A 12,785-nucleotide genomic window follows, 5' to 3' on the forward strand; every position below is an offset into this window, starting at 1 on the left:
CTCAATACACACTTGGCAGGTGAATCCCTTTCCATTGCGCCAAAAGTAAAATACAATAGGAAGTTGGCTTGGTAAAACTTCGGGCTCAATCATGGGTCCCGCTCTGCATCCATGCAGGTGAGCTTGGAGTGTGAGATAGCCAACACAGAAGCGGAAGGGGGTATCAGCGTTGGAGTCACAACAGCAGCCTCCTGGGGTCCCCTACTCTCATACACATCATGATGGTCAGCCCAGTGTGGAGTGGGGAGCATGCTTCTCCAGGAAACGGACTGCCATAGCTTACTACTCCTATGGAGCCCAGGGAAGCAGGGACTGAGTTGTGACTGAGTCACTGTCTGGTTCCTGCTATGCTGCCCCTTCATCTGGGCAACTGCAGGACTAAATATAGCATGCAGGGAGAGACACTGTCAAGTAAATCGGTGGGTGTGAGCTTCCCTCCTGATTTACTGTATGGAGTATGATGAGCAGAGAGGGGACAACTTGCTAAAGATGCTACTGAAGGGACCCATGGCTGAATAAAAAGCACACATCACCGAGGACTTCATTGTTGTAGCCAACTTGCTGCACAGCTCACAGAGGGAAACCAGTATGAGGAGATGTGATACTTTGCTCGGTAAGGGGCAGGGAATATCTGGGCACAGAACAAAAGACTCAAAGTTAAATGCAGTAGAAATCTGCTCAGGGAGTAAGTAGTAGAATTGCTCAATTGCTTGGGTTAATTTTCTGAGATCCCAACACAAACATTTTTAGGCTGTATACAATTTATTGAGCCTTTTTGTTCTGTGTTCGTACGGTGCCTAGTGCAATGGGCTCCCGGTCCACAACTGGGGCTCCTAAGTGCTAATATATTACTAATCATAATAGAAATATTATTTGTGCAAACAAATACAGATGCAATGTCTCTTTCCTTAGGCTAACAGTACATACGTTTTTAAAGTAACCATCCCTTGCTTGTTATTTAAAGGGTGCCATAGGCAGGAGTGCATGGCATTTTGCAGGCAAGTAAAAATGTGACATGCTCTTTATTACATGCCCATCCTATTTATTCCTTTTTATTCATTTTTTCAAACACATATTTATTTGACATTTATTTAATGATACTAAAAATTGAGGACAGCGCCAGGAAAGAGGATGAGAGTGGAGATGAGCAAAGGAAGGTTCAGAAGAGTATTTTTAGGTGGTGTTTGAAGGAAGGGGGTGAGGTTATGAGGCACAGAGGCTAGAGAGGATGTTCAGGTGTGAAAGACAGCATAAAATATAAAGTTGTGGGGCTTCTTGTGGGAGAAGGCTTTAACAGGGACAAGAAGGTGAGCCAACTTAGCAGAACAAAGGGTATGCACTGGAACATGGGGCAACGTGAAATTTTGATTAAAAAACTAGAAAGATATAAAATTAACAGGGCACACATGACATGGATTAAAAGATGGCGGATTGACAGGTCTCAAAATGTAATTGTTAATGGTTTATTATAATCAAATAGATGTGCTGCTTGGTCCCACAGAGAACATAAGAATGGCCCTACTGGGTGTCCATCTAGCCCAATATCCTGTCTTTTGACAGCGGCCACTGCCAGGTGCCCCAGAGGGAATGAACAGAACAGGTAATCATCAAATGATGGATCCCCTGTCACTCATTCCCAGCTTCTGGCAAACAGAGGCTAGGGACACCATTCCTGCCCATCCTGGCTAATAGCCATTGATGGACCTATCCTCCATGAATTTATCTAGTTCTTTTTTTAACCCAGTTATGATCTTGGCCTTCACAATATCCTCTGGCCAGGAGTTCCACAGGTTGACTGTGCATTGTGTGAAGAAATACTTCCTTTTATTTGTTTTAAACCTGCTGCCTATTAATTTCATTTGGTGGCCCCTAGTTCTTGTGTTATGAGAAGTAATAAACAACACATCCTTATCTACTTTCTCTACACCAGTCATGATTTTATAGACCTCAATCATATCTCCCCTTAGCTGTCTCTTTTCCAAGCTAAAAAGTCTCAGGCTTATTAATCTCTCCTCACACGGAAGCCGTTCCATAGCCCTAACAATTTTTGTTGCCCTTTTCTGAACCTTTCCTAATTCCAGTATATCTTTCTTGAGAATGGGTGACCACATCTGCACACAGTATTCAAGATGTGGGTGTACCATGGATTTATATAGAGGCAACATGATGTTTTCTGTCCTATTTTCTATCCCCTTCTTAATTTTTCCCAGCATTCTGTTCGCTTTGACTGCCACTGCACATTGAGTGGATGTTTTCAGAGAACTATCCATAATGACTCCAAGATCTCTTTCTTGAGTGGTAACAGCTAATTTAGACCCAATCATTTTATATGTCTAGTTGGGATTATGCTTTCCAATGTGCATTACTTTGCATTTATCACCATTAAATTTAATCTGCCATTTTGTTACCCAGTCACCCAGTTTTGAGAAATCCTTTTGTAGCTCTTCACAGTATGCCTGGATCTTAACTATCTTTAGTAATTTTGTATCATCTGCAAATCTTGCCACCTCACTGTTTGCCCCTTTTTCCAGATCATTTATGAATATGTTGAATAGGACTGGTCCTAGAACAGACCCCTGGGGGACACCACTATTTAACTCTCTCCAGTCTGAAAACTGACCTACCCTTTGTTTCCTATCTTTTAACCAGTTACCAATCCATGACAGCACCTTCCCTCTTATTCCGTCCCACAGTCCCTAGACTATTTAACATTTTTACTGATGGCCTGCAAATAAACATAAAATCATCATTGAAAGTTTGCAGATGACACAAAACTTGGGGGAGGGATAAATAATGAAGGGGACAGGTCACTGATACAAAGTGATTTAGATTTCTTGGTAAACTGAGAACAAGCAAACAATGCATTTTAATATGGATAAATGTAAATGTATATCTCTAATGACAAAGAATGCTGGCCATACTTACAGGATGAGGGACTCTATCCTGGGAAACAGTGACTTTGAAAAAGATTTGGGGATCATGGTGGATAACCAGCTGAACGTGAGCTCCCAGAGGGATGCTGTGGCCGAAGGAGCTAATGCAATTGTTAGTTGCATAAACAGGGGAATCTTGACTAGGAGTAGAGAGGTTATTTTACCTCTGTATTTGGCGCTGCTGTGACTGTTGCTGAAATACTGTGTCCAGTTCTGGTGTCCACAATTCAAGATGGATGTTGAAAAATTGGAGACAAGAGCCACAAGAATGATTACAGGATTAGAAAACATGCCTTGGAGTGACAGACTCCAGGAGCTCAGTTTACTTAGCATAACGAAGAGAAGGTGAAGAGGTAACTTGATTGCAGTCTAGAGTATCTACTTGAAGAACAAATATTTAATAATGGCCTCTTCAATCTAGGTACAACTTTCAGTGTCTGTAAGTTGAAGTAGACAAATTCAGACTGGAAATAAGGTGCCCAGTTTTTAACAGTGAGAGTAATTAACCATTGGAGCAACTTACAAAGGGTCATTCCCCATCTCTGACAATTTTAAAGTCAAGATTGGATGTTTTGCAAAAAGAGCTGCTCTTGGAATTATTTTGGGGCAGTTCTATCATTTGTGTTACACATAAGGTCAAACTAGGTGATCACGATGGTCCCTTCTGGCCTTGGGATGTATGAACCTATACAAAACTAGAATGAGACAGAGGGAAGACAGAGATATAGAGGGATATGGTAAATATAGATCAAAGTCCTGCAATATTAGCAAATCCACCACTGAGGAGCATTCCTTATACACTGGTAATCTATGTCTGTCCAGATGTTCCTTTAAACTCTCCTGCTCTTCCACTGTTCTCAATAATAAGACATTATCAGTCTGCTGGTCGTTCAGTGAGGCATGTTTTGCAATGGCCAGGATGCTGCACAATTGGCTTTTTAATTAAAATCTCTGCCTTTTTCACTTTCTTCTACTCTTCAGGCCAGATTCAGCCCTGGTGAAGCCCATGGAGTGACATCACAGCCCAGTCCTGTTCCCATTGATATCATTGGGGGTTTTCTACTGGCATTAGTGGGAGCTGAACTGGAGCCTTAGCGAGCACTAACACAATATGATCTAAGGATACCATTTGCACTGATCAACCCAACTCCCTGCAGGCCAATACATTTTATGAAGACATCTTCTGCCCTAGCTCTAGCTATCCCCCATGATGCGGTCAATAAGGCTGTCCTTTCTGACTCCACAGGCTCAGAGATCATGGAGAAGAATGAGGCTGAAGAGACCATCTGTGGCTGGATTCTGCTTCTTGCTGGCCTTTTCTGTGGTGGCATTTACTAGTTTTCCTCTGCTCCTTCCGAACAGCTATGGGGAGTCCGATCTCCAGGTCTTGGCACTGGCTGAGCCACCTGGAGAAGTCAGCTGGCCCAGGCGTCTGTGGACAAACACCACTGCCTCTGCCCCACAGCGGGCCAGGAGCTTTGATCACAGAGAATGGGAACCCGCTCCCCCTAGAACGGATAAGGAAAGGCAATCCTCACACCATCCCCAGTCTGCCCGCAAGCCAAAGAACCAGCCAAGCAGCCTGCACCGACAAAACCACACATTGCTGAAAACAAAGAGAAAGCACAAAGGAGAGATTAGGAAACATAACGTTGTTGGGAAAAGCTCTGAAGCCAGCAGTAAATTACAGCATGAAAACATTCCCCGCAGGACCAGTGGTGAGAAAAAAAGGGAGATTACTACTAATTTTTCTCTAAAGATTACAGGGAGCAATGTTCATTTCTATAAGCTGACAGGGAAGAAGGCAGATATGAAACCACAAATGGAGGAGGCCCCTTTCTTTTCTCCTTCACTCAGCAATAAAAGGGGTTTTCAGGAAGGAAAGCCGGAGTTCGTTTTACGTCTTAAGAACTCTTTTGCAAGCCAGCCAGCTGTGGCACAGGACCAACACAAACAAGATGTTCAGGCAGCTGGCGCTGAGCCGCAGCACTCAGATTCGATTAAAGCCTTTATCTTGGAAGGAGATAGCAGGCTGCCCTTCAGAAGTGCAGCAGGCATGCAGAGACAGACAGGCAGTGACTCCCAGGAGCCTGGAGAGCCAGGAGATCATTTCTGGGTGGGTGTGGCCACGCAGTTACAGACATCTGAATGGTGTATGAAGACTCCAGAAGATGCCCTTTCTGCCAAATGGGAGGGCCACCTGAGGTTTGGTGAGAGGATCCCACCTTGGTTTACTGCAGACGATGTGCAGAAGATGAAATGGCTGGCAAATAGCGAAGTGGTGACCAAAACCAGAATTCCTGCCCACGGACAAATCCTCAGAGTCAGCCTTTTGGACAGCCAGGACACTTTCCCATCTGACCCTAAACGAGACTGTTCGGATGGGCTCTGTGGATTAATAAAGCGACCCAGTGACCTCTATGAGGTGCTAGCTTTCCACTTGGACAGAGTGTTGGGGCTGAATAGGAGTCTGCCTGCAGTGGCCCGCAAATTCAACAGTCCCCTGCTGCCCTACAAATACACCAATGGTGCAGTGAGGCCCATCGTATGGTGGGTGCCAGATATCCAGCACCTAGCTGATGCCAACAACGACCAGAACTCTTTTGCCGTGGGGTGGCTACAGTACCAGTCTCTGCTGCAGCAGCGATGTGGCATGATGGATTCCAAGGCAGCTCTCGGAATAGCTCCCTGTTTGAGTGTCCTGCACACAGAGTGGGCCAAACTGGCGCTCTTTGATTTTCTCCTACAGGTATGCTTGGTGGTGGAACAATCCCCGTCTCTTTTTTTTCTTTTCTTTACTGTGTGTGTGTATCAGGCATAGCTATAAGGCTTGTTTCAGTGAAAGTCTTGTCTTACAAAGTTGGGGAGAGGGGAAATCTGGGAAGGTCTCCAACTCTGGAGTGTAAAAAAAAAAAAAAAAGTGAGCCAAACAAACCCAGCAGAACTGCACATTATTACTCTCATAATTCTATGTGTAAGCAGTGTTTGTTGTGGATGTGTCAGTCCCAGGATATTAGAAAGCCAAGGTGAGTGAGGTAATACCTTTTATTAGACCAACTTCCATTGATGAGAGAGACAAGCTTTCAAGCTTATACAGAGTTCTTCAGGTCTGGGAAACAATCTCAAAGGGCCACTGCTTAATACAAGGTGGAACAGATTATTTAGCGTAAGTAGTTAAAAAGTGCTAAACAATCTGTTCCATTTTGTATTTAGCAGTGACACTCTGAGTTAGTTTCCCACACCTGAAGAAGAGCTGTGTATCTCAAATGCTTTTCTTGCTCACCAACAGAATTTGGTCCAGTAAAAGATATTACCTCACCCACTTTGTCTCTATAATTATACTTGGCATTAATAAAAGACTTTCCATAGTCAAAATGCTTTAGAAATACTAATTAATCGTCACAAAACCCCTGGGCAGCAGACTGGTAACCATTATTATTCCAATTTTATGAATGGGGAATCTAAGGCACAAAGCCAAATGACTTGCCCCAGGTCACACAGCATATCAGTGACAGAGCCAGGATTAAAACTCTAGAATGCCTGGCTTCCAGAATAGTCAAAGTAGCCTATGCAAAGGTGTGTGTCTCCATCGAAGCTCATGCAGTCCTTCTTCAGACACTGCGCTGAACAGAACACGTCACAGCACAGTGAAAGCAAATGGGAGGTTGAAAGAGAAAGCAGAATGTAGGTCCCGATTGTTTGGTTTCCAAATCCAAATTAACATCTGAAATGAAAACTCACTGATTTTGTTTGTTTTCAAAGTAGGAAACAGTGGTTTTTTTTCATGCAGATTTGTGGTTAAAATAGATCCTGGACGAATGTGCAAAAGTTTTTTTTAAATAGTCCTTTTCATATTCAAGTGGCATTATCCAATTAGGATGATTTTGTAGTCTGTGTTATCGTAGGTTTATGAGGTCATAACCATGTGCAGATCACTGTACCACTTTCTCATGGCTGTGAGTCATTATGAATCAAATTAGTGGAGTTCACAACACCATTTGATAATCAATCTGTGACACAGGGCTCAGTCCTGCAATCCTTACTCAGTCAAATCATCCTATGGACTGAAATGGCACTACTTACCTGAGGAAAGGTTGCCTGATTGAGCCTTGAAGAGCAAAGGCGGGGGTGAGGAAGAGGAGGCAGGCTGGATTCTGGGGCCAGAGCTCTTGCTGGAATAAATCAGTGTAGATTCATTGACATGAAAGGTGCTGTGGTGACTTACACCACAAGTGTAGTTCACCATCTGTAAGCACTGTTACCATAAGACTTCACTCAGCCTCAGGACAACCCCGTATCCCTAGCAGGAATGCAGAATGCCTGCAGTCTGGACTCATTCATGTTTTCATTAGCTTTTCAGTTTGTCATGATCATCTAACCTTATTTGAATTCTCAAACTGCAGATAAAGAACAGAAAGCTTGGATCATCAATCAGTAGAACTCTGTACAAGGATTTCTCACACAGATGACTGATTCAGTCAGAAGCCTGAAACTGACACCAAACCAGGGGAATTCTGCTTTTAGCAGGGATATGCTGGATTGCTGCCTTGTTACCAGGGGAGCTGTCGCTATCATTTGTTTTAATTTTTCAGGTTTCAGAGTGTCTGGGACTTGACACTGGAAAAGACTGAAACCGTACACACTAGCTTTCCATTCCGAACAAACCTTCAGTGTCATAGTTGCTGGATCAAGTGTGGCAAACTTCCTAAACCACCAGCCCCAGTCTGTTTGCAGAATGAACTACTCTTCAAGTAGAGAATTGTGCAGCAAAGCAAGGAGCTTCATCTACTTTTGCTGGGTCTTTGCCACTCATTTCCTGGTTAGCATTACGCCAACCAAGTCAAACAGTGATGCCTGCAGTACTCCAGGCTTCCTCAAAAACATTGGCATGGGGTTATGGGCAGAGGATTAGGTTTCCTAGAAAAGGAGATGTCAAGAACTCTTTGACTTACCAGTGGGTAAAAGCAGCCTAGTAGAAGCATCTTGTAAGAAACAGCAACTTTTAATTACAAAATACACACTTGTCCCTCGAACATTAACCCCATTCTGTCCTGGCAAAACCGTACGTTTGCTATTATGTACGGTAGTGTCCTAGCTCAGCAAACTTTTGGTCCTCATTAACCTCCTGATCCTGAGAGTGGCTGACTTCAGTGGGAGTTGGGGACACTCAGCATCTCTCATGGTTGGCCACCAGAGAAGCTTGAGTAACTCTGGATCCTTTGATACACATTTTATAAGGCAATTACTGGTTATTGGTAAAAGAGAACATTGCTTAGTAAAACATATTGGTTGAATGTCAGTGAGTGTGTGTAATACGTGCCATTCATTATGTTTAGGAAATATGTTAAATAATCTCCCACTATTTAAAGAGTTATAACAAAAAGTATTGGACATACATTGTCAAAAGTCATTCCCACCATATGGCTGTTCAGTGATCTATTGTTTGGGCAACGTGGAGTTGGAGGTCGCACACCAGTTCCTGGTGGACCAGTGTCCACAATACAAAAATTCTTACCATAAATAATGGGCACCCTTGTTAACAGGCTCAGCAGAGAGACAGATGACTGAATGTGTAGCGAGGGCGAATTACCCCTTTGATCTAGAGGATGTCCAAATATAGGTCAAAGTTTAGATATACTGCAGTGGGTGGAAGTGTGCACCTCATCTACCCAGGCTGTCTCTGTTGTATCAATAAATAGCAGGCTCAAGAGCTGTCAATTTGATATCTATCATTAGAACTAAAAGAAGAAGAAAAAATATGTGTTATGCTAAAGGGAATCTTGACTATTGTCACTCGCACTGAGGTATTCCACACAGTGAGAAGCATTTCTTCCCCCCCACGACCTCCTCTCTAGGAATCCAACAAAACTAAAGCAGTGATACCATTAGAAATACCTCATTGTAAAGTCTTTCTTTTTTGATTCAGAGAAGAGAGAAGGGGACCTGACTCTCCATTGCCCTGCAGCTTGTGTCATCACTTACACCAGTGTGGCTCATTACTATTCAGATGTGGCAGCATTTTGCACCCACTTTGTCCAGGTGGAAATGACTACAGGAAATGCAGTCTGGGGAATCTGGGAAACAGGGAATCTGGCCCAAGGCCGTTTATGTTTTAGACCTGTCATTAGGTTGTATCACTCAAAGAGACCTACCAAGCATATTTTAAAAGCTCGGCTTGTGCCCCTCTTTTAATCTTTGTTCTGTATAAAGAACGCTGGAAAGGTGGGGATTTTATCTCCTGTTCAGCCTTCATCCTCTGAGCTCCTCTGATGTCACCACTTCATTCGTCCTTGTAGTGTCTTCCAGCCTAGACAGGACCTGATTTTCTAATTTGAAAACCCCCCACCCAACCAAATATAACCCAAACACATTTTCAAACACCAAAAGCCCTTCCAACCTGCTTTATGTATCAGAGAGAAGCACAAAAAGGCCTTTTTTGTCATTTACAACACACATTTAAACAAAAATGTCTTTACTTTCACAAATCACTGTTGGCGCAGCTGTCAATCTTCAGTAAACGTGTTTAATAATCAGTGTGTGTGGAAGGGAGAGACAGCTGGTTTATCACGTCTCAACATGCTGTGCAGTTGGAAGCTCAGGGTAAAAGTTGTGCTTTTGTATAGTTTGTGCATGCTGGACTTGAAGGGGAACATAGATCCACAGGCAAGCTTCAGACACATCTGACCTGATTCTGATCTCACTTATTCTAGTTTTATCCTGGTGTAACCTCACTAGTTTGGGTGGAGTTATTCCTGATTCACACTGGTGTGACGTCATGCTCATTTAAAAGAATCTTATGTCAGTTTAATATTACCCAGACTCTTTTGTTCCTGGGTGTCTTTTTGTTGCTGAAAATCAGCTTTTTTTCCCTCTAACCAGGATCATTTTCCCATCATGGAAATTTTCCTTCTCTTCTGTGTGTGGATTAAGAGTGCTTAATCTGACATCTGGAAAATCAGAAAAATAGGGGATTATTACAGTGTCTCTGAACAGAGAATTGTGAGTTATTAGGGGCAACTGAGAAGAAGAAGAGATGGTTTATATGGGAGATAGAGCCTTGTTTATATACCTCAGGGGCATTACTTACCATTGCAGGGACAAGCATTAGCGAGAAAAAACTATCTGAAAGGTTTTAAAAAATCTCTGCTAAAATATGTGTTCCCATTACTTTTTTTTTTTGGCAGAGCTTAACCATTAATCTTTATAACCTCAAAGTATGTCTGGCAGAAGGGGTCAATCACGACTAGATGTAACAAATCCAGTCATGACTGGAATATGTTACATTAAAACGATTAACATTCATATTTAAAACTAATCTAGCAGGAAATAAAATAAGTGTTTAAAGAGCAGAAATGGAAATTCTGGGATAGGCTTTTTTGTGTGTGACTGTTACTTTAGAACTAATAAACACATCTGGGTTTGAGTTAGTGGCGTTATGGGGTGAAATCCTGGCCCTAATGCAATCAGTGGGAAAATTCCCTTGACTTCAATGGGACCAGGACGTCACCCTTTTTACTTAAAAACCATATGGTCAAATCTTCAGCTGGTGTAAATCAGCATAGAAGTCAGTGGAGCTACACTGATTTACACCATTTTTCCATTCTCTGCCCCCCTCATTCCAATACCACCACTTCCCATCTCCCGGCCACGAGCATATCCTTGTGTGATGTCTGGCCTCGATAGTGAGTATTATTTGGTCCCCTATCCCCAGCCAGGAAAAAGCTGTCCAGCATGGATTCCTTCTTTGCTCTTTGATTCATAATCCTCCACAACTCCAGGTTAGCAATTTATCTCGGGGCCAGGAGGCTTTGGAAAGTAACTCTCTTATAGGATAACACCAGTGCCCCTTTGTGGACTGATTGCCAGGGCACCATGTGAACAGCTACTGCCTCTCCTCCCACGTAGATATATGGCAGATCTCAGATTCAACCACAGCAGTGATGGGGAGACTACAGTGGGCCATGGGCATACCAGACAGAAACCAGGCAGTGACTCAAAAATACCAGGAAGAGGAAGATTTGGGACAAGTTTACTCTCTTTTCCATTTCCTTGCCCCACCACTCAGAATACTTCAAGGGCCTGATCCAGCTCCCACTGGGAAAATTGGGCCCCATAGCAAAAATCTCATTGGATTAAATGCAAAGATTGGGCCCTAAATGAAAAGGATGATGTTTGAGGGAGACTTTTACCTAAGGTGTTAAGCAGACCAAATGACAGAAACAAACCACAGGGTTTTTTAATAGCTCCAAAGAGATCATCACTAATGGAAAAGTCCTATCAAGCTAAATAGGGATGAAGCTAGCAGGATATTGTAGAAATGTAACAAAGTTCTTCAGAAATGACTCAAAAACCCTATAAGATTTAATAGATCATAAAATCCTTTGAATCCTGAACCATTCTGTAGAATTTTGGATCATGGATAGAATTCAGTAGTGAATTCTATAGGATGATCCAAAAACTCCATGCAGGGGTTATCATTCTGTATTACGTTCTGTGGGGCTTTCCCCTAAGGGAGTGCCTCTATTATTTGCAGCTTCTCTAATATACAGTTATTTCACACTGGCTCCCAAAGGCCAGCTGCACTGATCAAAATCCTTTATAAACACCTCACAGAGACTACTCCTATTTTTCATACTGTAGCTTACTAACATGATTCAAACCATTCTCTATGAACCTCTCTCCACAGGCAAAAAGTTTGCTGCCAAGAAAAATCTCCAGAAGAGAGAGTGCAGTGTATTGTGAACACTGCTGCTAGAAAGCAGGATTAGAACACCTCTGTTTCAGTTATCTCCCAGTTTGGCAATGTCTGCAGCTTTCATCTCTTAGGTAGTGATTTTTAGCTTTGAGTTGGCTGGTCACTTCGCATACCATCTCTCCCTTGATTTGGCTCATAATACTGCCTTTGTCTACACTTTCCTGCCTCAACTGGCAACATTGATCTTCTGGTAAACATGGCAGGAATCCATCAAAATACAATAGGTTAAATTAATCCAAATCCTAGTCCCTTTTGATGTCAATAGCAAAACTCCCATTAACTTCAGTGGAGATAGAATTAGGCTCAAATGACCCAGTTACACATGATTAAAGTCTCCTAGGGATGTCATGAGAACCACGGTTGGTAGAGATGTGTGAACCTTACATAGCAAAACCCCACTTCATGCAAATGGTGCCACAGGAAAGAAACTGGCCACATTTTGTCCAAAATTTTATATATGGATCCGATTCTCATTTACTCTGAGGTCCCTTTGCACACCCTTGCAGTGTAAAGGGGCCGGAAAATGCATGCATATATAATGTGTGCCCTCATTAAGGCTCCTTTACGTTTGCCAGAACAATGTGAAGGAGCCTCAATGTAAATAAGAATCAGCCACACAAGGAATTGCCCATACAAACCAACCTAGAGAAAATGTAGCACTTGTCTGATAAAATAAAGTCAAATCTAGAATAACCATCCCCAACCTGAGCACCCCCCATCCCTCAACCCATCATCCTTCAAGAAATGTAGGAGAAAAAGGTAAGGGTTTCAGAATGTCCTCAAAGTCAACAAATGCCAGGTCTGTCAGACCAAGGCAAGGAGTGAGTTCCAGAGCCAAGTGACAGCCATTATCAGCATGTCTCTGACATGCTCTTTTGTTCTTTCTTCCAAGCTGTTCCCAGTCCAAATCCAGGGAAAGTTCACCTCTTCTGTAATGCAGATAGCAAACTACAATTGGCTGAGGGATAGGTAGGTGGAGAGCTGTGATCACTGCTCCTGACTGGCTAAGAATTGCACACACCATCATTGCTGTTACCCCATCTCCCTCACCCTCCCCACCACAACCCACTCGTTTTCATCATTGTACTGATGGGTCT

The 12,785-nt window shown here is 42.9% G+C and overlaps 1 protein-coding gene across 5 annotated transcripts in view; it reads left to right on the forward strand.

Moving 5' to 3' along the window:
• Window positions 1–12,785, forward strand: part of GASK1A (golgi associated kinase 1A) — a 54,374-nt gene that overhangs the window by 30,590 nt on the left and 10,999 nt on the right. For 4 of the 5 annotated variants that reach the window (XM_038388829.2, XM_038388831.2, XM_038388830.2 and 1 more), the window contains exon 2: window positions 4,180–5,682. In XM_038388829.2, the coding sequence (XP_038244757.1) occupies window positions 4,180–5,682 (1,503 nt within the window). Of the gene's footprint in view, window positions 1–4,143; window positions 5,683–12,785 lie in introns of those variants that run through there. The other variant, XM_038388827.2, reaches the window with a different exon arrangement.

The sequence above is a fragment of the Dermochelys coriacea genome, chromosome 2 (assembly GCF_009764565.3).
Source record: "Dermochelys coriacea isolate rDerCor1 chromosome 2, rDerCor1.pri.v4, whole genome shotgun sequence".
NCBI classification, from domain to species: Eukaryota; Metazoa; Chordata; order Testudines; family Dermochelyidae; genus Dermochelys; species Dermochelys coriacea.